The sequence below is a fragment of the Calypte anna genome, chromosome 21 (assembly GCF_003957555.1).
Source record: "Calypte anna isolate BGI_N300 chromosome 21, bCalAnn1_v1.p, whole genome shotgun sequence".
Taxonomy (NCBI): Eukaryota; Metazoa; Chordata; class Aves; order Apodiformes; family Trochilidae; genus Calypte; species Calypte anna.
Genome location: NC_044266.1, coordinates 3668039 through 3691604, shown reverse-complemented (window position 1 = coordinate 3691604; position 23566 = coordinate 3668039). Strand labels below are relative to the sequence as shown.

The 23566-nt window shown below is 49.9% G+C and overlaps 2 protein-coding genes across 3 annotated transcripts in view; one reads left to right on the top strand and one right to left on the bottom strand.

Moving 5' to 3' along the window:
• Window positions 1-4286, top strand: part of SAMD11 (sterile alpha motif domain containing 11) — a 115884-nt gene extending 111598 nt beyond the window's left edge. For both annotated transcript variants that reach the window (XM_030463658.1, XM_030463657.1), the window contains 2 exons: window positions 53-163; window positions 2307-4286. In XM_030463658.1, coding sequence (XP_030319518.1) covers window positions 53-163; window positions 2307-2555 — 360 coding nt within the window. In that variant the 3' untranslated portion in view covers window positions 2556-4286. The remainder of the gene's footprint in view (window positions 1-52; window positions 164-2306) is intronic.
• A 540-nt stretch (window positions 4287-4826) lies between these two features.
• Window positions 4827-23566, bottom strand: part of NOC2L (NOC2 like nucleolar associated transcriptional repressor) — a 40789-nt gene continuing 22049 nt past the window's right edge. Inside the window, 8 exon segments of the mRNA XM_030463659.1 lie at window positions 4827-6281; window positions 7772-7912; window positions 13393-13528; window positions 17192-17214; window positions 17217-17266; window positions 17268-17303; window positions 18722-18723; window positions 20250-20390. Coding sequence (XP_030319519.1) covers window positions 6136-6281; window positions 7772-7912; window positions 13393-13528; window positions 17192-17214; window positions 17217-17266; window positions 17268-17303; window positions 18722-18723; window positions 20250-20390 — 675 coding nt within the window. The 3' untranslated portion in view covers window positions 4827-6135.

Here is a 23566-nt window from a genome sequence, read left to right as displayed (position 1 = left end):
TCTGTCTTTTTCTAACTTTTTAAGTCTGGACCTGTGTTCTGGTTTCTTCCAGGTATTCCGAGAGCAGGCAATTGATGGTGAGACCCTGCCCCTCCTGACAGAAGAGCACTTACTGAACAACATGGGGCTGAAACTTGGGCCAGCACTGAAGATAAGGTCACAGGTAGGAAAATTTCCTGTGCAGCAACAAATGGCATGCTCTAAAGTTGTCCCAAGCTGGAACAGGGCTGCTGAGATCAGGTTTATTGAATATAATTTATTAGGCAATAATTGTTCCTTTCTTTATTTGTAATTCTGGTTGCAAGCAAGCTTGATCTGTCCTCCAAAATGCTCCATACCCTCATCTGGAGCCAGTCACATAACATTCAAGAGGAAAACACTGCATGTTTTGTGTGCAAGGCCAGAAGCAAATGGTTCAGGATGAATGATGGGAGGGAATAACAGGGATGCAGTGGGAAACTCCTAAAGTGCTGGTCCACAACAGAAAAAAAAAAAGCTGTCCCACAACAGTCAACCAGGAAAGAAGAAAAGCTGGAAATAGGTGAGGCAAGGTAGATGGTTTCAGATCAGTTGGAGCTGAAAATAGCCATCACCAAGTACCTAAAGAAGTTAATAAAAGCATCCTGGGAATAACTTGTGTTATTTTTTCTAGACTGAATATGTCCTTTTGCTGCTAATTCTCCCTGTAACTAGAGCTTCTTGGCAGGTCTCCTTTTTAGAGAGGCCTGAAGCACACACATTTAACCCATCTCAGCATCATCTGTTGATTACTTTCCCACCCCACTGAGGAAAGGACCAGCTCTTCCCCTCTCTGCTGTGCCACTAATAGACTTCTGGAACATTTTCTCTCTTGCTGATGGGCTGTGCCACCCTGCCACTGCACACTCCCCTCTCCCCTTGGCCTGTTGCAGTCACTTGTATTTTGGTACAGTGGAAACAGAAATTGTATTTGCCTCTTGATTTAGTCAAGTTCTTTCTTTGAGGGAGCACTATTTCCTCCTCACCAGATTCCTTTGCTGTTGTCTCAAAATACCATTTTTTTTTCCCTTGGTTATTGACTCCCAAGTCCCTGCTTGTAGAGGTCTGTGTGTCCCCATCACTGCTTTGTTCTCCTCTAGCTGTACCTTCCAGTTCACCTGCTTCCACCTCCCCACTTCTAGATTTGAGTCCAAACAAGAGAAGATCTCCACTAACGTCTTGGTTTTGGGTTTTGGTGTTTTGTTTTTCTTTATTTCCCCATTTAATGAACAGAAAATAGCTTCTGACACATGTGAAGAACAGGCTGTTCCATGGTACTCCCCTGGGGACTGTGTCACACAGTTATGGCAGTAATGTGCATCTGCACACCCAGACACTGCTCTGACACAGTTCCCGAACCCACAGCTCTACATTTGTTGCATTATGTTAAAACAATAAGAGCAACTTTACTACTTTCCCCACAGCCCTCACTGTTTATGAGGGGTCTAATAAAAAGGTTCTGTGGGCAATTGTTCCCTGTGGGTCAATTCAGTAGGAAATAAAACTCTTATGTTTCTTAAAAAACAGAATGGCAAATAGCTTGCAGACATTTTTAGATCAGATTTGGTGTGGTGGGGGGAAATATGAGATATGGGCTGAAAGCAGAAAAACCCTGCTTCTATTTAATCAATAGTGATTAAAGTTCCATAATAAGGCATGGATGGGGAGGGGGAGTAAGTGGGGAGCAAAGTCCTGATGTTGCTGGCTGTATAATGCTGTAGTTGTCTGCTTGGAACACAAGCCCCTGTTTTTGTTTAAGCTTAAATTTGAACCAGCTGTGTAGGTGCTGGAAAGTTGTGGGGCCTTTGGCCCTTGCTGGGAGGCAAGAACTGCTGCAGGAGAGTTTGCTTCAGGGCTGCAGTTTCCTGTGCAGTAACGGCACCCACCCTGTAACCAAGTATTTTTTATTTATCCCCCCCCCCAAAAAAAAACAAACCTGTTTGTCCCATTCCCCTCCTTACCCCCTGCCTCCCCATTAAGAGCTCCTCTGTGGGGCTGCTGTAGGGTTAGCAAAAGAACTAGCAAATTTTTCATTGCGTGGCTGTTAATGGAGCCAGGGAGCATTAGGAGCATTTCTTCCAGGAAAAAAAAATAAAGAGGAGCCTTTCCCTGCTCTTCTGTGGTGAATCCCTAGGGGCTTAGGTTTTGGCGTCCTGGGGATGGGAGCTCTGAGCTTTGTCCCACAGAACCTGGGCTTGCAGCTTCTGGGCTTTATGAAGACTATTTGTGCACATCCTCATCCCCTTTTACTCTCCCCCCATTTATTTCCTCCTCCTTTTTATCACCAGGTCGCCAAGAGAGTGGGCAGAGTGCTGTACATGGCAGGTTTCCCCATGGCTTTCCCCCTGCAGCCCCCGGGCTTACGGCCCCCGGAGCGGGACCTGCCCCCCGCCGAGCTCCGGCCCTCCTCCACCGGCAGCGTTTCCTCCCCGTTCAGCAGCAGCCTGCCCGCCCCCAGCCGGGTCTCCCCCAAGCAGGAAAACGGGAACCCCTCCATCATCACGGGGCTCAACGACACCCCAAAACCTCCATCCTAACTGCAGGAGAGCTCCTGGAGCAGAGTCAGGCGGACAAAAGGAAGGTACCGCGTGGTGGGAGCCCGGGAGAGCCTCCTGCAGCAGTGGCAGACACACAGTGAGGAAGGGAGGGTGGGGTTGTTTTTTTTTAAGGTTTTTGGATGCATTTGCTTTTTTTTTTTTTGTTTGTTTCAACCAACAAATAAACACCAAAACACAGAAGTTTTAAAAAGTGTAAAAAAAAAAAAAAAAGGGAAGGAAACGATCCAAAGATGTACTGAGACAACGCAAGTGGAGAAAATGCTTCTGGAGGATGGCAGCAGCATTCCCATCCCACTTCACACCCCCTCCTGCTCACCAGTCTGAGGTGGAGAGCCGTGGACAGGGAACGGACAGTTTTTCCTTACCTCCAAGGAACACATGGCTTTCAGGACCGTGTGGGTGTGACTCCAGGCAGGGAAGGGGAACGGGCACTGCTCCTCCCCATGGTACTCGGCACCCCTGAGCAAAAAAACCAAACCAAACCCTTCAAAAATGAAACCAACGACCTTCCCAGCTATCTCCTCCTCCCTGGAAACTGTACTCAGTTCCTCATTCAGGTGTCTATGCATCTCTAGCAACTTTTAAAACAATACCAAAGACAGACAAAGAGAAGAAAAAGAAAAAAAAAAAAAAGGCAAGTTCCGGTCCATGTTTACTTCAGAGTGGATGGTACGGCACAGGCGGCTCAGTGCTGTCCCCTTGTTCCTTTCAGCACAAACAGAATGGACTCTGCTGGGACCCCAGCCCTGTGGAGGTGTTTGGGTTTGTGGTTTTATTTTTATTTTTTTCATTACCTTTTGTTTTAAAGAGAAGGAAAGCATGTGTGGCACTGGGGGGATGCAGGGTCACTCCAGCATGGCTCCCTCCCTCCTTCATGGCTCCAACAGACTCATTTATACATTTGGGGTGGGGTTTTGGTTTTTTTTTTGTTCATAGGGTTGTTTTTATTCTTTTTAAAGCCTTGTTACAGAGGTGGATGTAGTTGCACATTCTGGCCTGCTGTGGACCATGAAACAGATACCTGTGCGTTCCCAGAGGAGGGGGAGGGATGCTGGGGGATTCAGGCTGAAAAACAATGGGTAGAATTTTTTTACTACTGTGAATGAGATGGTAACTCCTGGGGGTGACCTCCTGTGACTTGTACAGTTGTGAGCAACAATCACATGTGGTACTTTTCTCTCTCTCTCTCTCTCTCCTCCCCCCCTCCCCCCTTTTTTTTGTTGAAACATTGCACGTGCTACCGTTTTTCTTACAAACTAGCTTGGTGGTACATTAGCTTCTTTATATTGTAAAATAAAATTTAAAAAAAGTCATTATCCATCACATCACAATAAAAAAAAAATGCTTTCCAGCAATCAATTTAAATAAAAAACACTTAATTTACAAATGGTACCTACATCTTCCTGAGCTGGTTGCTTTATCCACACTCTCCTTTCTTCCCCTTTGCTTGCGCCTGACAGCTGCTGGTGGAACTCTTGGTGTGCTGGAGCTGTTCTGGTTCTGGCCCAGAAGCCAGTTTCAGGAGAGCTTCCCAGCTCCAAGAGGCAGCCAGCAGAAAAACTCCATTTGGAGGAAAAGGTAAGTTAAACCCTTTTTTCCTAGTTTCTCACCTCTGCAGTCGTGTCCCACTGTGTACCTGGGGGCTTTGCCAGCTGCAAGATCTGAGTCTGAGCACTCTGAAACTCCTGGTGAAGCACCAGGTGCTTTAACCCCCTCAGAGTGGGCTGTGATAATTATTATTACAGTGTTGATGATTATAATAAAACCCAAATTACTAATTCTGAGGTTACTTCCTTCCTCCTCCTTATAGGATGAAGGGTATCTGGGTGTTGAGTCTAGGAAGGACAGGTCTGGTAATTCCTGTAACTTCAGCTGGGAAAAAAGGAACCCCCTCTGTCCCTGTTCCTGCCCCCCAAACTCTGAATGCCACCAACACCCCAAAATCCTGCACTGCAGCAGCAATTACCTGTGCAGGGTGATGATGTCTGGAAGCAGGAAAGAACAGGAGGAGCAGAATTTCCTCTTTACTTACACCAGATTGTTACCACTTACACGAGTGAGAGGGAGACCACGAGGCAGGCTACAGTGCCTTTGGGGTTTTATCTGCAATAAATGGTTCTGAGCTGTGGTTTTGACTCCATGAAAAGAGAACTTCTTAAAAAAGGAAAAAAAAAGTTGTTCTATTAAAATGTGGTGGGTTTTTTTTAATTTTATTAAAAACTCATCTTGTCTTTATGTGGAGGAGTAGAGATGCCTGAAAGGGACCATGGATGCAGGGCACAAGGCAGAGATGCCCCAGTCTGTGCAGGCAGCTTGGGCACCCCTAGTGCTGAGAGACTGCTGCTGACCTCACTGCATGGTGGCAGAGAAGAAGAAATCACATTTAGTCCTGGCCTTTTATCTTCTTTTCTTAAAAAAGATCTGCATTAACAAATAATAATGCTCTCGACAGGCACAGTTAATGTTCAGGATTCTCTCAGGCCCTAAGAATACTTTACTTTCCTTACCTCTCTCAGCAAATACCCTCTACTTCTGATTTATTTTCCAAAGAAAAGTGCATCTTTTCTAAGTTGCCAGTCCTGTAAACCAACAGTGCTCTCACCAGATGTCACCCACCTGGCTCTGTGCAGTGCCCTCCCAGAAGCAGCACTGCTGCAGGAGGACACAGGAGCTGCACCCAGAAGCTCCCCAGGTGATGCAGAGGTTGCCTGTGGGGTCCTGAGGAAAGGCTGAGAGCCCCAAATTGTGTTCACCACCAGCAGCTGGGATTGGCCTTAGGAAGAGGTGGCTTTTATGTCACATTGTTTGATCTCAGTTCTGTTACACAGCCTGGGCTCACTTATCCTTTGCTACACAAATGTATCCCATGTAAATTCAGCAGCCATCAATCACCTCAGGAAAGTGTTTCCTACATTATTAGGTTTTGCCTCTTGCTCCTTCCATCACAACCTCCCACCCTCCCCTCCATATCCTTAGGCACTTACTTGATGTTAAATTCTTCTGCCTCCAGCCAGCTGGATGGAACTGACTGAGGTGCTGATGTTGCAGGGGAGATCCACAGCTCCAAAGACTCCCAAAAACTTCTTGGCCAAAAGGAGGGGTTGGTGAGGACTCCAAAGCAAAACACGGGGCCACAGGGCTGGCTGGGACTTATACAGAAGTTGTCCTGCCCCTTGGGCAGCTCACTCAGGCTCCAACAGGTGCTGAAACTGAACCCTGTGCTGTTTAAAGCCACAGATTTTTAATGAGGACTTTTTATTACCCATGCTGAGCAGTTTTTGCTGGCTTTGATGTGACCACAATTTTACAAAAACATAACTGGTATTAAAAAAACCCAAAACCTGACCAAAAAGAATGCACCCAAACAAACAAAAACACCCTTTCAAAAGTCCAAGCAGTGTCTCTGCTGTGTCACTCAGAAGAGTCCTTGGTGGCATCTGGGGTTGGGCTCCCACCCACTGTGCTCCCCACCTCTTACCACCTCTGAGCCCCATCTGCAGGTGCTGGGGGATCCAGTGGGCAGCAGTACTGGGAGGGGGGCAGGGGGTTGGGAGGGGGCTCAGTCATCATCTGAGAGGGTCAGATCCTCCACGATGTCCTCCTCTCCCTGGGCCAGCTGCTCCAGGTCAGAGCGTGACATCCCCCGTCTGCAGCTCTTCTGCTTCTGTGACCCTGGGGACAGCTGAGCAGCTTCCTGTCCTTCCTCTGTGGGTGGGAAGAGTGAGAGGTGTAAATCCAGCTTTACTGCAAGGGAGAGTGAAGCGAGCCCAGGCAGCCCGTTGGTAATTAATCCCAGACACTCATTAATTTATTGGCGCCGCTGCAGCTCCTGCTGGAGCCTGGTGCAGGGTGCTGGGGACAGCTCTGCCTCTGAGGCTCTTGGAGGGGAAGCAGAGGGGACCCAAATCACTGCAGTGCCTGAGCCAGAAACCCAAGAGCTGGGCAGGGGGCAGGAAGTGCCTCCCACCCTCCAGCACTCACAGCAGCTGCTGGGCTGCCAGAGGTAACTGCACAGCTCCCAAATGCAGAAGTGGCCCTGAGTTCCCTCCTGCCTGAAATATTTTAATCTCCAGACTGGATGTGTCCCTGCTCCCAGCGCCCTTCATCTGCCCCTCCTGCTATCCCTGTGTCCAGGCACTGAGAGGCTCTGCTGGCTCCAAGCTCTGCTCCTGCAGCCCCTGTGCAAGAAGCTGCTGTTTGGGGTGCAGGAGGGGAGGATCTGTGTTCCTGCTCCCCCAGACACCACAGAAAGCTGATTTTCCTTCAGCTTGTCTGAGCACTCAGAGAGGCAGCAAGGGAAGCCACTCCTGCTGTGTGCTGTACAGCACTGCCAGAAGAGGCATCACCCCCACATCTCTGCTCTGGGTGTGCACACTCAGCCACTGCCATCGGGCACATCTGCCTCTCCTTTGGTCTCTTTCCCCCTTCTTGCTCTCCCTGTGCCCCAAACCAGTAAAGAAATCCTGCACACAGGAGCTTTTGTGGCTGTTCCCCACATCACACTCGGTGGCTGAGGAGCAGAGGCCTCTCCTACAAAGGCCCAAGGCAGTGGCACCCAAAGGACAGAGCTGGCAGGGAGCTCTGGAGCTCTCCCCATTCACCTCTCACCAATTCTTTCTTGGGGCAGCAGCTTCAAACTGCGCAGGACCAAGGGTGCAGCAGGGGCTGTGAACACCCTGCCAAACTCCACTCCCTGCTTCAGGGGAATGCAGGGCTCAAACAAGCTCTGCCACCAATCCCATCCTGGGAGGAGCTGTTGAGCAGCAGCAACTCAAGGGTTACTCCCCTGTGCAGCACCGGGTACCCCCCAGGCACTGCCTGATATTGCTCCCTCCACACCCCCACTCGTGGGTAACCTGGGGAGAGCCTCCAAGCCAAGTTTCTGTCCCCTGGTGGGGTGACTGCACTTCAAGAGTTTGTTTGAGCCTCTCTGCAGAAGGCCCCTGAACAAGAGATAAAAGGGACCAGAGCCTCCTTAGAGCAAGGCCTGCCAGGCCTTTCGTGCTCTCCTCAGTACTAACTCAACTGTCACCTCTCCCTGCCCAGGGCATGTGTAGAATTCCCTCCTGACATCCCCCAGTTCTCAGCAGCAGCAGAGAAAAGAAGTAATTCCTTTGCAAGGGAGCCCCCAAATGCACAGGAGCCTTCAGTGCTGTCACCAATTCCCTTCCCCTTTGCCCAACTTCACTTCTTACCATCAGAGTCACTGTTTTCTTCTAATTCCTCCTCCTCATCCTCGATTTTGTACTCCCCTTCTTCTTCATCATCATCCTCACCATACTCTTTGCTGCTTGCTTCGGAGCTCTCATCTGACACCTCCTTGGCTTTGCCTTTACCTGCAAATATTTTTGCTGTGTAAGTGGCACCATCCAGAGCATCACAGGATCAGACCTGCAGGCCCTGTGCCCCCACCCCACACCCATACACATACTGAAGGGGAAATGTTCTCCAAATGTCCTCCCCAACCCATGTGCCCTTGCACCAGAGGCCCAGAGAAGGATGAATTTATAATTTCAGAGGCACCAGCTAGAGGCCAGGACACAGAGAGTCTCAGAAATCACCTCAGGAACCCATTGTGGGGTTTTACTGATCAAAAGCCCAGGATCTGCTGCCACCTTGGGTGCCAAGGAGCACCTCCATGCCCACCATGAAGATACCAATGGTTTGCCCTGCTCAGAGGGACAGGAGAGGAAGACAGAAGAGCACAATGTGAAGAAAGAACCAACTGAACAGCAAGAGGAAGGAGAAGGAAGAACTCAAGAGGGGGTTCCACTGAGAAACTGTGTCTGGGTACCCACACCCACCTCTCCAGAGATTCATTCAACTGAAAAGAGGGGAAGGCTCTCTGGTCCAGGACATCCTTGTAAACCTCTCTTAGCTTCATTCCCTGTTTTTCACAACAGAAAGCTCTAGGAACAGAAACTGCTGCAAATTCCCTCTGCAGAGGGCTTGCCAGGTCCAAGGGAGCCTGGCAGGAAATACTCTGAGCCTCTGGGTGCTTCCCCTGAGTCACCAGGCATTAAAATGACAGAATACAAATTCTTGGAGGGAGCAGAATAACCACAGCTGCTTCTTGCCCTCTCCCAGCCAGTGCTGCAGGCTCCTGCCTCTGCTTACAGATCTGCTCAGGGAGCTGTTTATTCACACTTCAGACCTTGCATAGAATCAGGCAGGGGATCTTCTGCATGGTGCCGTTCTTGGACCCCACAGTGGCGTCTGATTTTTGCCCCATCCTCCCTCCTCAGCATCTGACTGACATTGCTCACTCAACTGGATACAGAACCAGCTCCCCATCCTCCCCTCCTCTGCCAGCTCAGCCTCTGCCACTGCCCCCTGAGGGGCTGGGAAGCTGCAGCTCAGGGACTGGGGCTCTCCTGGGTCCCTGCAGCCAGGCAGAGAGCACTCACTGGGCAGGAGGTGGGTGACAGAGCTGATCACAGCCACCCGAGCAGCCCAGAGGGACACAGCTCATCCATTCAGCATCCACAGAGCCAGGTACCAAACTCAGCTGGAGAGTGTGCAGAGAAACCAGGCATGGTCAGGAAATGTGTGTGAGGCCCTCAGGTGACTCCTCTGTGCCATTAAAGAGGAATTTACTCAACTTTCTTTCAGCCTCCTGCTCCCCTGAGCTCAGCCCCTGCCTACCCTCCCATGGCTGGGCACAGACAGAGCTCAGGCTCCTGAGGATCAGGAAGGCTCCAGAGGAGCAGAAGGTGCTCAGGTTAAGCACTGCTGCTCCCCTCTTCCTCCTCATCCTGACAGCTCCCAGCATCAAAGTCCCCACCCAGAAGGACCACGAGGATTCTGTGAGGGAATGGAAATGTCTGAGCTCACCTTCCACACCCCTGGCCCCCACTGCTCTGACACAAAACTGCAGTAATTTGATTATGTGAAGGATAAATGAAGAAAGCTGCTCGTGTTCATTAGAGCCACAACTGACACCCAACCTGGCCACATCACTCATTACAGCTCAGACCAGGGAGCTGCTCCCTTCTTGCCTTTAATTGCCTCATGATGAAGCAACCCAGCACCTCTTTCTAAGCCATTAATAATTTCCAGGAGCCTTTCCTGCTGGAGAACTGTCAGCTGCTAAATGAGAATAACACATGAACTTCCCCACCCCCACCAGTGATACACAGATTGATCAAATCCAAGGTTCCTCCCTCCCCAGCTCTTGGGTTTTTTTCTACCCTTCCCTGCTCGGGGGGTTCCTGAAATGTGCAAATTTGTTTCTCTTCTTTCTTCAGGCTCCAGCAAAGGCCCCTCTCCTGCCTGCCAAATCCCCGGAGGGCAGCTTGTTGTGATGGGATGGCTCTGTTGGGGTGTCCAACCCTGCTGAAACCAGCAGGCAGCTTCCAGCTCCACCTTGCAGGAGGGATTGGGAATCTCCCCTCAAATCCATGAGATGAAAAACTGACTGCAAATTCATCCCTCTCCTTCCTTTCTCTGCACCCACCAACACCCTGCTTCCAACACTCAGGTGTGGAGCACAACAAAGCAACCAGGGAGAGCCACCAGGGACCCAACCTGGGCACCTGAACCCAAATTCCTGTCTCAATCACCCCCTCTGTGTCCAGGCATCCTTCCCTCTGTCTTAATTATTGTACCTGCGTTTTTCATGCAGGTTCCCTGAGAAGGGACCCCTCCTCCCTACCAAGCAATCTGACTGGTGGCAAACTGGGAGAAGAGGGAGCTGCCCTCTCTTTTGGGGAAAAATGTCCTTTCCAGTCCCTGCCTGGGATGGAAAGAGCTCCTCAGAAGTTTGCTCTGCTCTGAGAAATACAAAAAGTCTTTGAAGTAGAAGTTAATTAATGAGCAAGAGGCTTTGCCTTGCAGTGGTTAACCCAAGAACTCAGCCACCCTCCAGGCCAACCCTCTGCCAGAGAGAGCAGGGAGAGGATAAACTAAGATCAACATTTCACTGGTTCAGTACTTTAAATGAAAAGGAAAAGGGGGGCTTTAAACAGCAGCTAAATAACAGAAAACTGATGATTTCCTGGCTTTTAGCAGGCAACTTTCCACTCTTGTGAATTTGTTCTGGGATCTGACAGGCCAAAACAACTGCTGATGGGAAGAAGAATGTCCTGTCAACACAGGAATGGTCCTGCCAAGCCAAATGCTGTGGTTAGGGAGGGATGGGAGACATTTGTGTCCAATATCCCCATATCTCCATAGCCAATATCCCACCAGAAAGCCACAATCATCCTGCACCAGCAGCAGGTTCTGAAATCCAGATTTTTATGGAGCAGTCATCATGGGGAGGGAAGCTTTCCAGACCAGGGCAACCACCCTGACCAATTTAATCCATCTAAGAGGATGAGTTACAGCAACAGACACTGTGACTATCCAGTTAGGACTTTTCTGGCAGGGATTTCCTTCCTTTCCAGAAGTCCCTCCCCTTTCTTTTCAGAGACCTCCCTATCCCCAGTACTCTGGGGCTGGCTCTTTACAGTAAAAACTCTGCACAGTTTTTGGGTGCTGCTGCCAAGCCTTGCTAATGAGGAGAGCATGGACATCCCTGGGGGTGGTTGAACCTTCCACTGAGCCTCCTATTCTCTTCCCACATCACCCTTGGCATTCCCAAGCCAATCCCCTGCTTCCATTCCCAGAGCAGGGAGGGTATAAAGCCCACCAGCCCCACCTCTTCCTGCCCACACTTGGAAAATGTTGTGTCAGAAGGGCTGATCTGCTCTGATCAGCTCCTCAGAACCCCACAACACCTCAGTCTCATGGGTACTTTTCAGAACACCAACCTCTCTTGGACCAGGTCCCTCCTTGTCACATTTCCAGGTCATTCCTGGTTATTCTCAGCTTTATTTCTTGTTTTCCTCTTCCAAAGGGTTGACCTGGGCTGTTTTATCTTCCTGCCTGGATTTCTGCCATCAGCTGCTCACCCAGCATACTGGAAGTAGCATGAGGCTGATTCAAGTCCTTCCACTGTCCCAGCCTCTCCTGTTGCCTCATCTGAAGAGAGGAGGTGGTTGGGGGTTCAAACCTCACAGTAAATCCTGAGGCCTCCCAAATTTTCCTGCATCTGCCAACCTGGTGGAGCAATGGCCACAAAGAGGGAAACTGCAGGACATGGGAACAGTGGCTGCTCTGATTCCTGTAGTGGAACAAAGCAACCAGATGCCTCTAATTGACGAGGAGTGGGTGTGAGCTGGTATCAAGTCCACCTGTGCCCAGTTAGGGCAGGGCCCTTATTGAGCATGTGCAAGACCAGGGGGCCAATAAAAGGTGAGGCTCACACCCACAGACTAGCTCACTCTTGGGCTAGTCAAGAAAGAGGCTGGTAGCTCTTTGAGCAACAGACCGATCCAGGCTAGTTCCACTTCATGAGTGATAGACTTAGAACAGAGCTCACAAGTCTGTATTGTGACACCTAATTAGACCTCGAGGTGCTGATCCCTAAAGAAAGGTTCGTCTCGCAACAGATTCCCATCTCCAGCTCTTGCTGACTGCAGAGCAGGGCTTGGAACATCTCACACCCCATGCAGACTAAGAACAAGAGCTCCTTGTATCCCATCTCCCTTTTCCCAGCCTCCTGCTCGAGTCCCACCACTGCCTGGAGGAGGCTTCACAGCCCCAGGACTCTGCTGGCTTCTTGGTGACCCATGGTGGGGCTGAGCAGAGTTGGTCCCTGAGGTGGAAGCTGCCTTCAGGACCTGTTCCCTCTCTCCAGAAAACCCCCTACAAAGCACAGAGGCTCCAGAGATGCAGCTGACCCAGGGATGCTGGAAGGCAAGACCCAGTTCTGGCACTGCAGTGGTGATGGCAGCTCAGGAACCACAGCTGTAGGAACTCACACAAGCAGAGCAAGTTACAAAAAAATAAAAGAATATCTGAAGTTTTTCCTCCAAACTAAGTGGTGAACTTCTCAGGCAGGTTCCACAATTTACTGTGGCCCTCTCGTGGTGACAGCCAGAGAGTGACATCACTCCCTTTGCTCTGGAGGCTCTGGACTTCCAGGGCTTGTCAAGAACACTTGCAACATCAGTCACTATAAAATAAATAAATCAGAAGCACATGCCAGGAGAGGAGAACCATTCTTCCATCAAAGCTCCTTGTTCTGGCAGCCAGCCCCTATGATCACTGTTGTTTGCCATGATGTATACAGCAAAGGCCCAGCTTGCTGCCAGGTGGAACAACATCCTCCTTCTGCTTTTATAGGGGAGAAAACAAAATGTGGATTTCTCCACCTCCCCTCACAGTGCAGAAAGACAGAACATAAAGAACCTTTGTGTTCTGCAAGGTGAGAATTCAGCCCAGAACCTGCATGGGATAGGGGCACTCACCCTTTAGGAATTACAATATAGAAAAGAACCAAGTCCAACCATCAACCCAACACCACCACTTAACCATGTCCTCGAATGCCACATCTCCAGGTTTTCTGAACACCTCCAGGGATGGTGACTCCACCAGTGCCCTGGGCAGCCTGTTCCAATGCTTGACCACTCCTACAGTAAATCATTTTTTTTTTTATATGAACCATGGCTGCTACTTGGAAGCCTCTGAAAGCAGAATCTGTCATGTTGAGGTCAGTGTGTGTGACAAGGAGAGAGAACAGGTCATGTAAAGAAAAATCCTAATGAAGGACTAGAGTTTTAAAAGGAGATGGAGTGACAAAATAGAAGAGGGGGAGAAAGAGGAAAGGCTCCCAACTACCTTCTGGCTGTCACTTTAAAAAGGTTCCAGAAGGCATCATCATCCTGTGCTCTGTCTCCTTCACACTGAGTGGAACAGGCATCCCTGTAGGCCAGGGCTGTGCTGCCCCACATCACACAGGCTTCTGGACAAGGAGAAGGTGTGTCCATACCTTTTATAGGAAATCCAACATTCTCCTCATCAGAGTCACTGTCCAGCTCAAAGAGGTCCTTGAATTCCTTCTTGTCCTCTTCCTTCCTTTCATCTGGCTTCCTACGCTTAATTTCTGGGAAGTTCAAATCTTCAAGCTGGAAAAACCCAAAACCAACAGTAAGAACAACCTTAATTTGTACTTCTAAACATAAAATGCTGAGCTTCAACACAGGAACTTGGCTTTGCAAGCCACACTGGCAAAAACAACTGTGTCTGCCTGCTGGCAGCCAGGGGAGCAGGAGATTTGTGAGTCAGTGACAGAGGTGAGGGATGCCAAGCACCACTGCTCTGCTGATCTTCACCTAATAAACTGCTTTTTTCTTATGGGCCATCTACTGCTGGTGCCTTAGCATGGGTTAAAATGCAGAACAGCCGTGGCAAGCTGGCTGTCCTACATCTCTAGACCCAAAGCCATGCCAGGCCCTGGGGGCAGCACTGTTCTGGTCACCCCTGGAGCAGTTTCCCACCAAAGCAGAAGTTGGGACAGTGACAGCAATGCTTGGCTGGGGGAGTTGAGCAGAGTTCAGTGGGGAGGTGCTGGAGGTGCTTTGGGTCTCTCTACACCAGGGCTTCTCCCCTTCTGGAGATCAATGGGCCAAGAGCCTCCCTGCTGCAGAGAGCCAATATCAATGCCATTAAGCACTTGCAATTGACACCACCTCACTGCTCTTTACACCTCTCCGGAGGGGGATTAAGGGGAGGATTTACTTGCAAGGGCTCAGGCCAGCAGGGCAAAGATAATCAGAATGCAAATTAAATCCCAAGTGCTCTCTGCTCATCAGCTGCCTGCTGGCCCTGCCTGGCTGCACACCTCCTGGGAAGCACTCAAGCATTAGCAGACATTAACTTGCTTGGAAACATCCACCCTGGTCAGTAATAACTCATTTGCTCTCTCCCACCCTTCAGACCACCCCTCAACACATTCTGACCACTTCCATCCCTCCTCTGAGCTTCCTCCAAGCTGTGCAGACAGGCAGCTCTCAGCAGAGAGGGGAAAAAGAGGGAGAGGAGACACAGGGATAGAGGCACGTTTGCTCCTGCAGCCAATTCCAGCAGTTTTTCCCAGCCTGTTCCATGGTTATGGTTCCCAGCTGGGCAGTATTGATTCTGGGAGCTGAGCATTTACAAGCAATAACCTGCAACACCAGGATGGAAAGTCAGAAGCTGGCCAGGGAGAGGGGAGCAAATCACCAACCCATCATTTGCAGGGTCTTAATTTGAAATCTGCTTCCCACCTGCTCTTTCCCCTTGTGAGATGTCCCCTCCTTCCACCAGCCCTACAGAGACACAACTGGCTCTCCAAACAGCACTTTTGGGATGCCAGAGAACAGAGCTGGGAAGCAAAATGCAGCAAGAGCAGCAAACAGAGTCACTGCTGAACAGAATGCTGGAGGACACTCCAAGTGTCCCCTCCCCTGGGGTGGTTTGCTCCTTCCTGGGGCAGGGAGATGCTTTGGTGCCAAAAAAAAAAAAAAAAAGCCCCTACCAGTTCTGCTGGACAAGACAGGCTCATGCTTCACCCCTCTCATCTGTTCTGCTATATATAACTTTATGGAGAGTGGGAGGGCAGAGATGCTCCAGAAATATTGATTCAGTGAAAGAAATAAAGCACAAAGGTCTCAGAAACTAAAATGGATCAGGGTGATATACTGCTGGAGTGATCAGTAAATGAAATGTAAAAATCACCCAAGGTCATATCCTCCTTCCTGACATGTCTTAAGCAAGAGATGGTTCCATGGAACATGGAATCTTGCTTTAAAGTGGAGATGTGTACAGGTCAAATGTCTCATGGACACGATGTGGAACAGCCTTCTCCAGCTGCAGGGAGCAAGAGAAAAATGTCTCCAGTGTCCTGTGTGCAGGGCATGTTGGCTGGAGCTGTTAGTTGGGATTTCTTTGTGTTTTCATACTGCCAAGTCCCCATTCCCAAAGGCAGCCTACAGGTTGGGGTGACATCAGCACTGGTTGAGCTCAAAGCCAGCAGGATGAAAAGGACCTCCTGGTCTTGATTCATGCTGAGTTGGGATATCTCCAACTTTCTGAGACTCCCCAGGAGTGCCTTCAAGAGGAGCACCTCAAAATAAAAGCACCAGGAAACCCCAGAAGCTGTGGGGGTGATCACAAAGCAAAGGAATGAGCCTTGTGCTGAGGCAAAGCTCACAGCCCCAGCCTGTGTTCATCACACTAATTAGGTAATTTGGGGGGCAGCCTTTTAATCCCCAGCTAGAGGGTTTCTATCTCCTGAGTCTCACCAAGCTGATTAGTCTACATCCCATTAAAAACCAGGGGGAAAAGCAAATGGAAGAGGCAGTGGGGGTCAGGGCTGTCCCACAAGGCAAGCTGCAGCTCCTGGCAGAGAGAGCCAGGCTGATTTTTTTCTTGTTGTTGTTACTATTATTTTCCCTCCCAATGGCTGCTAATGGGACATGGATTTTCCCAGCTCTAATGGGCCTCTTGGTGTTCCCTCTCCTGCTGGGGCTCACAATGCTGCATCATTAAGCTGCCAGTCCCCACCCAGAGAGACAACAGCCCCATTCACCCAGCAAAGATGCCAGGCAGCCACAGCCTGCTGGAAAGCTAACCCTCTGGCTCTTCTCTACAGTTTATCTGGTCAGACCACTTGCCCCATGAAAAACAAGTCCCTCTCTCTGCCCTCCAGAATTCTGGTTTCAGAAGTCACCCTCCTGGGACTTGCAATCCCCCCTCAAGCTCTCCATCCCTCTCCAATCCCCCACTCTAGCTCTTCTCCAATCTCTAAGGTGAGGTGGGGGTTGGTCTCCATTGAGGCCTGATCTCCTCATCCCTTGGGATAACCTCTGGAGTACCAGGGAAGTGTCAGCTCACAGCAGCAGGGACAGTTTTGGGCCCCACTCACACCCATCACTTCCTGCACCCATCCCCATTCCCTCTGCAGGGCTGCCCCAGGAAAAATTCAGCTTCCTCTCCTGACCTCAGGCTGGGAACTGAGAGTTCCCAGGATCTCCCAGGTCTTTTACCATGCCCTGGGACTTGGCTCAGAGCCAACCCTCCTCACATCCCATCGATTATTTTAATTGCTCCCCAACACAGGCTGCAGACACCAATTAGATCTATTTCCTGCTCCCCATCTCAGCCACTTCCATTGCCTGAGCATCCAGACAGCTTTCCTGCAGGCTCCTAATGCCAGGCAGCTCCCACCCCCACCTCCTGAGGCTTCCAGTGCCAGCAGCAGTGGCCAAGGAGCCTTCCCCAGTCCCCCCTGACAACCAAACCCCCTCCCAATATGGGGTGGAATATGGAAATACAAACCAGAATTCATCCCTGATATTCCCTTTGCTGAAAAGTGAGGCAAATGAAATGAAAATGTTCCCCTCCCTGTTTTTTTGCCAAGTTAGGTTTCAGCCTGGCAACCCAGTCACATTCTGCAGAGCTGGGAAAAGAGCTCAAGGCCTGGATGAGCTCCCCTGTTCTGTTTTACTATCAAGAAAGCCACCCCACTTGCAAAAAAATGAAGCAAAGTGCCTAAAGCCTTCAGAGAAGGCTTGTGAACACAGAGAGCAGGAGCTGTGTGCAGAGTCTACACTTCAAAAGTGCAGCACATGCTTGTCCCAAAAGTAACATCCCCAGTGAGGCCTCAGTTCAAATCACAAAATCCACACTAAGCTGCTCAGACACAACTGAGCTGTCACCCAACCTCCTCAGGACACACAAGTGCTCTCCCTGCTGCCCTCAGCTACCAAGCAGAAGTGATGTTCAGAGTTCAGAAATGTCATTCTTACTCTTTCTTTGCCACTGATTTCCACTGTATCTCCTTCTCTCTCAGCTTCTTCCACTGAGCTAATACTTGGTCAGAGTGTCCCCTCCTCTTTCACCTGCTTCTCCCATTGTTTCCTGTGGAGAGAAGGAGGCGGAAAAATTTCAGAAAGGTTCTCAAAGCAGTTTTTCCAATACAACTTTGGGCAAACACAGGGAGATGAGTGCCAGAGCTTGAGATTCTTTCCCAAACCGACCTTTTCCCCAGCTTCTGGGTAGGAAATTGGCAACCACGACTGAGAATTCAAGCAGGATGAAGTGGGAATTGCAGGGAATAATGATTTAAGCAACTACTGAGTCAGGAATGGTGTGGCTGACAGCTCTCCTCAGGTACAGCACTGCTGGGGCACTGCAAGGAGATCAAAGAAAGCCAAAAGATGGAATGCAGAGGTTGGCCAAACAACACTTTACTTATGCAAGATGAAACACAGGGATGGCCCATGGCACTGAAGGGCAGCAGAAGGTCTCCTAAAGGCCAATCCAAAGGCCCCCAGCCCTCAGTAAAAAGTGAAGCTGATGGAAGCAGAAAGACATTACATACAAGTAGGAATTGAAACAGGTCAAGGAGGAAGGGTATGAGCAACAGGAACCAAGACCTGGATCCAAAAGATTATCCTGAGTCCAGGGCTGGGAAGAAATCCAGAGGTGTGTATAGGCAGCTGTGTGTACTCAATACTCCTTTTTTTGAGGGTGGGAACAAAAGGTCAGAGCATCTTCACAGCAGCAGCTCAAACACCCTTCAGCAGATCCCAAATCAACTGCTTCTGGGGAGCTGATCCCTAAACCTGTGATCCCTAAACCACCAAGCTGAGCCCCAAAACTAGGGAGCTGGAGTGTGCTGGGTGCAGCCTGGGAGCCAAGATGCAGGAAAAAGGGAGTTTAAAGGGTATGAAGAAGACAGAAAGAGGGAGGACTCTGCCATGGATGGCAGCACGGAGCTCCTGCCTTACCCAAAGAAAGAAGAACCCAGAGTGTGTTGGGAAGTGAAACACATCTTGATTTAGCCCCTGAGCAGGGAGGGAAGTGGGGATGATCTGTGGTCTCTGCAGCTGGCACCAGGAGATGAACTTTGGCAATGAAATGGTGCCCACCTCATGTCACCTGCACTCTAATGGCACAGGATCTATACTGCACGGAGCCAAAAAAGCCCTTTCTGGTGGGTCCCAGGCTCACAAAGCCCCAGGGGACTGCTTGTAACACAGCTCCAGGGCTGCTGTCTGGCTCCAGCCACCAGACAGCAGGGTTTGAGTGCCCATCTGAGGGCAGGAGAAGTGCTTCCCCAGGAGTACAGAGTCACCCCATTTATAGATCAGGCTCCTCTCAGGCTGCCAGCTGCTATCAGGTGATTTCTTGATGCTGCTTGGTACAGACAGCTTCAGAGAAAGGCTCTGCTTCCCAGAGAGCAGAAGTCTGTTGTCTGACCCAGCTCTCTTGGTTTTACAAGAGATTCAGATAACACAAAAGCATTAAAATGCTCCCATCCTTCTAGTCAGAACACCTCAGTGGGAATTTTGACATCACACCCACTTTAACCAGCTGAAATTCTCCTTCTGTTACTGGTTTTGCATCACTGTGCTGTCAGGCTACAGCCAGCAGGGATCAAGTCCAGCTGCAGCACTGCCAGCACCTGTCTGCACACAGGTAAAAAGATTATCACCCACCTGCCAGAAACCCCCCCAGCTCAAATATCACCCTGCTTCTTATAAATTAAAAAAAAAAAAAAAAAAAAAAAGGTCAAATTCTTCATTTTTCAAATAAAGTGGGAAGGAGTCAGGCTGAACATGAACACATCTGAACATGAACACATCCCACCAGGTCACAGTTCCAGGGATGAGAGGAGGGTTCCCTTCATCTGAAGTTTGAAATTCCACCCTGAGCACCAAGTTCAGCCTCCAGGCTGTTTTTTGTTTGTTTTGTTTTTTTTTTTAAATGATTCACTACAGACCCTTAAGTAAACTCCACCTTTCTAGGGCATGCTGTGCTGTGATGCCCCCATGAAAGCAGCATCTCAGTCTGTTTCATGGGAAGAATTAGGTCAGATTTTGGGCTCTGCTCTCTATACTGCAGGAGGCATGAATGCAGGGATGTGATAACCAGAGAGCATTTGCTTTCTATTGCTTTGCTGGCAAGGAGGACATGCAGATACTTCCCCTTCCCTCTCCTCCTCCCCTTTTCTGGCAGTGATTGCTCATGACAAGTGCCAATGCCCCACATGCCTTGGGGACAGCCCAGCAAACTCAACCCAGACTCTGAGAGAGACTCCAAATTGTTCTGGGAAGCCCAGTCTCTGGGGGAGCTTTGGTATTTCTTGAGAGTCTACTTCATATGCTTGAAAAAGGTGTTGGGGGGAAAACACAGGGCCACCTGGGCCCCCAAAAATGCACTTTGGGCACAAAAGATGAGCAACTACAGCTCTTTCATCCCACATAAGTCTTGAGTGGGCTATTCCCTCTGCTCCTCAGGAGCAGAGCCCTCTGCAGAGTGTGTGGGTGATCACTGAACTGCCCACAAAAAATACAAACCAACAAAACCCTAACCACTTCACTCCAGACAGGAAGCATAATTCTAGTCCAACCCAGAATGGCATTTACAGAACCAAACACACACTACTTAAGTCACTTCAAACCCAGATCAAAATCCTGGATTTCAAATCTCTCAGAGTTTAGGCAAGGTCAGCAGGTCCCCAAAGAAGCTTCAAGCAGACTAGGTGGAAACAACAGGCTTAGAGAGGCAGCAGAACCCATCCTATCACTTCAGGGACAAACTGGCACTATCAGGAATGGGATATTGAAAGCCAAGAAACTCACCAAGGGAGATGCCCCAGCAAAGCAATGCACTTCTGTGCATATGTGTGTGTTATAAATAAGAGAAGGGTGTAATTTATGGACCATATAATTTCCCATGGATCAAATATTTCCCATGAGGTTGCAGAGTCTTGCCAGCTATAGCATCAGAGCCCTCCTGAGTTGTTTGTGCACATTTTCCTCACCCCACACCCCCAAAGTGAAGCAGCAGACTCACCACAGCCTCCCTGCTGGCCACTCCAAAGGCAGCTTTCTGACGTCTGCTGGTGATGTAGGCAGCATTTTCCTGCAGCTTCTCCAGGAGCTGCCTGATGGGCTTGCAGTAGTTGGCAACCTTGCATTCCTTCAGGAAAGATTTTAGCTGGGAGGAGGAAAAGGAGAGGAGGATGAAAGCAATGTAATAGTTTCCATGAACAGATCCCTTCAGCAAAAAAAAAAAAAACAAACCCCAAACATTTCCCAGTGATGGACAGCATGGGGCATCTCCTCCCTTCTGTTCATCCCATCCTCTGATCTATCCCCTGCATCAATCCTGGGGGTCTTAACACACTGGGCTGGGAGGATTCAGTGGCTTCAATTCCAGTTGATTACACTGTCTGCTAAACAGCTTTTCACCAAGCCCAGGCCAGGGCTCTGGGGTGCTGCCCACATTCTGCAGCCCAAGCTCTTTGCTAGAGCCACCCATAGGTGCAGACCCCACACAGACACTTGATGTAGAGATCCAACAAGGCAAAAGAAAATGGTTAACCACAATGGAACCTGCATCTCAGCTGGGACCTGCAGATGCTGTTGTGATAAATGGTCTCTGGTCAGCAACTACAGCACTTACTTCTCTACTGAAGGCTTCAAATGTTCTGCCTCAAGAGAGAGAGCTGGGGGAAGGAGGAAGATGTCTCCCTCCTATCAAGCTTACACATTGGTTTGATGCTACATGTGGGTAAGTATTAAATGTTAAAGTATTTAATGCTAATCAAGAGGTGACAGCCACCCCTGGCCCCTCTCTGCCAGGACACTTGCTGTCCTGATGGGGATATTGCAGCAGGATCTGCTGCACACATGGAGAATATCCCCCATTAGCAAGCAGCAGGGGCTTTTCTTGTTCCTTTATCCCCAGCATATGCCCACCTGCCATCAGACATCCAGCTCAGAAAAATGAGAGTTAAAATGAGCACCTTTGCCCCTTCCCATGAAGCAAACAGCCCAGCAAACAAGTACAAAGGGATCACCAGCGAAACTACTCTTCTGCTGGTGAAGCCTGTCCCACTCTCACCCCCCCTTTCTAAAATATTTACTTCTTATAGCTGCTGCATATTTATCTCCATCCAGAGATGCATTTGTCATTCAATTTATCTCACTTGATCCTCACAGCTGCAGCCCCAGATCCATTTCATCCTCTACCACATATATTATCATTTTTCTTTCGTTGCAGAAGTGTCACCAGAAATCCTGCAAAATCTCAGGCTCAGTCTGTGCAGTTTGGTGGGGTGTGTTTGCTCTCACAGCTCTATGCTTCATTTCTTCTTTCCCCCTCCTCTCTCCAAGCCCTGCAGTCCCTCACAGTCCCACCACCATCTACACCAGAGATATCACCAAAACATGATGAGATCTCAGTCCTGTGTTAAAAGGCAGGGAACTAAGAAGGGAAAAGTAAACAGGAGAGAAGGGGACTCCACGTATCCACAAACCCCAGGTATTCCCACAACCAAAGCAATCAGAACACAGGTGTGCATGGGTGTCATTAACATCTTGCCTTGATTCCTGGCTAAGCAGCTCTGGGATTAGCAGGATTTATTCTGTACAAGTGCCAGCTTTAAACACCACCAATGGTTTGTACCAGCAGAGACCACAGCAAACACCCAAACTCCTCTGGCTGTGACTGCTGCAGAGAGCTATAAATGATCCAAAGCAGCAGCTGGGTGTCTGTGTTCCAGGGAACCCAAACCAAGCCCAATCCCCCACCCACAAAGAACAGAAGGAAAATTCAGCTGGGGACAGAGAGGGAGCAGCAGTGGCTGCTGGAAGGGAAAACCAACCCTCCTGTCCTTCTGTCCATGCCCAGACCATGTCACCTCCTGCCTCCACACAGCACTGCCAACCCCTTCCCAAGGCCAGCCCAATTTTTCCCTGTAGCCTCCCACCTCTGCTCTGATGCCTGTCAGGCTCTAAAGATGGGAACGGGAGAAGGGAAGGAGAAGGGAAGGAGAAGGGAAGGAGAAGGGAAGGAGAAGGGAAGGAGAAGGGAGGGAGAAGGGAGGGAGAAGGGAGGGAGAAGGGAGGGAGAAGGGAAGGAGAAGGGAAGGAGAAGGGAAGGAGAAGGGAAGGAGAAGGGAAGGAACACTCTTTTCTAGGTATCCAAACCCTCAGGCTTTGCTCTTTGAGCTCCTTCCCAGCCCAGGGACACGGTGACTGCCATGGGGTTGTCCCAGCAGCCTTGAAACTCTCCCTCTCCCTGGCTGCCTCTCCCTTCCCTTTGATCATCCCGGGTTCTTCCTGCCTTCCAGGCAAAGAAGGCTTTCAAGTTCAGTTTGAAGGCAGTGCAGCCAAGCTTGTCCCCAAACCCACTGCCCAGGAATGCAGCCCTGGCCAGCTGGAATACAGCCCCTATGGCACTGGGAGAAGGAGGAGCTCAGGGGGAGGAAGAGTCAGGACAGATGGATTTTTATAGTTAACTGGGGCTATTCCAGGACAAAAGTTACACACACACACACACACATTCACATTCACACTCACACACATACACACACTCACACACGACTTTCCCAAAGCCTCTGGGATTTTGGGAAGTGACCCCCAGCCCCCCAGATGCCCCCAGGCTGTGGTTAGTGCCAGCCAGCTCAGAACCTGGGAGCTCTCAGTCCCTGCAGGAAGCCAGGCTGCTCCCAGGCTCTGTCTGGAATCCACAGGGTGCCAGAGGGCTCTCTGCCATTTGTCATTCCAGCTCCAACCTCAGCTCCCACAGCTCCCAGGCTCTCAGGAGCTGATGAGTGAGAGGAGAGGGCTCTGGGCACTGCTGAGAAGTGAGAGGAAGCAGAGGAGCTGCTCCCCTGGCACAGGGACCTAAGCAGCCTCCTGCCAGGCTGCACGGACCCAGCCAAGAGCCTGGCAGATACCAGCCTATTCCAGAGCCCAGGAATGGGGAAATGGTGCTTCCCAAGCAGCCTGTGTGTCCCAGGTGGGATATTACTCCCGTGTCAAGCAGAGGCAGCACAGCAAGGAGGTATAGGGACACAGGGGCTGAGAGCAGCCAGCAAAGCAGAGGTTCATGTCCCCAGGGAGGGGACACCTGCCACGTGTGAGTTAAAGCCAGAGAGGACTGCGAGGAAGGAGGGAAAAATTCCAACCCTTTTCCAGTTTGCCTGTTCAAAGGAAACTGAAGGTAACCAAGTAAGCAAGGTATTAGGGAAGGAAGATACACAACATCCCCTGATGCACAGCATAATTATGCAGTTTGATTGCAGAAAATGAAGTTTATAAACATGGAGTAGCTGGGGAGAACACCCTGCACCATGAAGAATACTTTGCAGCACTTCTGTCAGG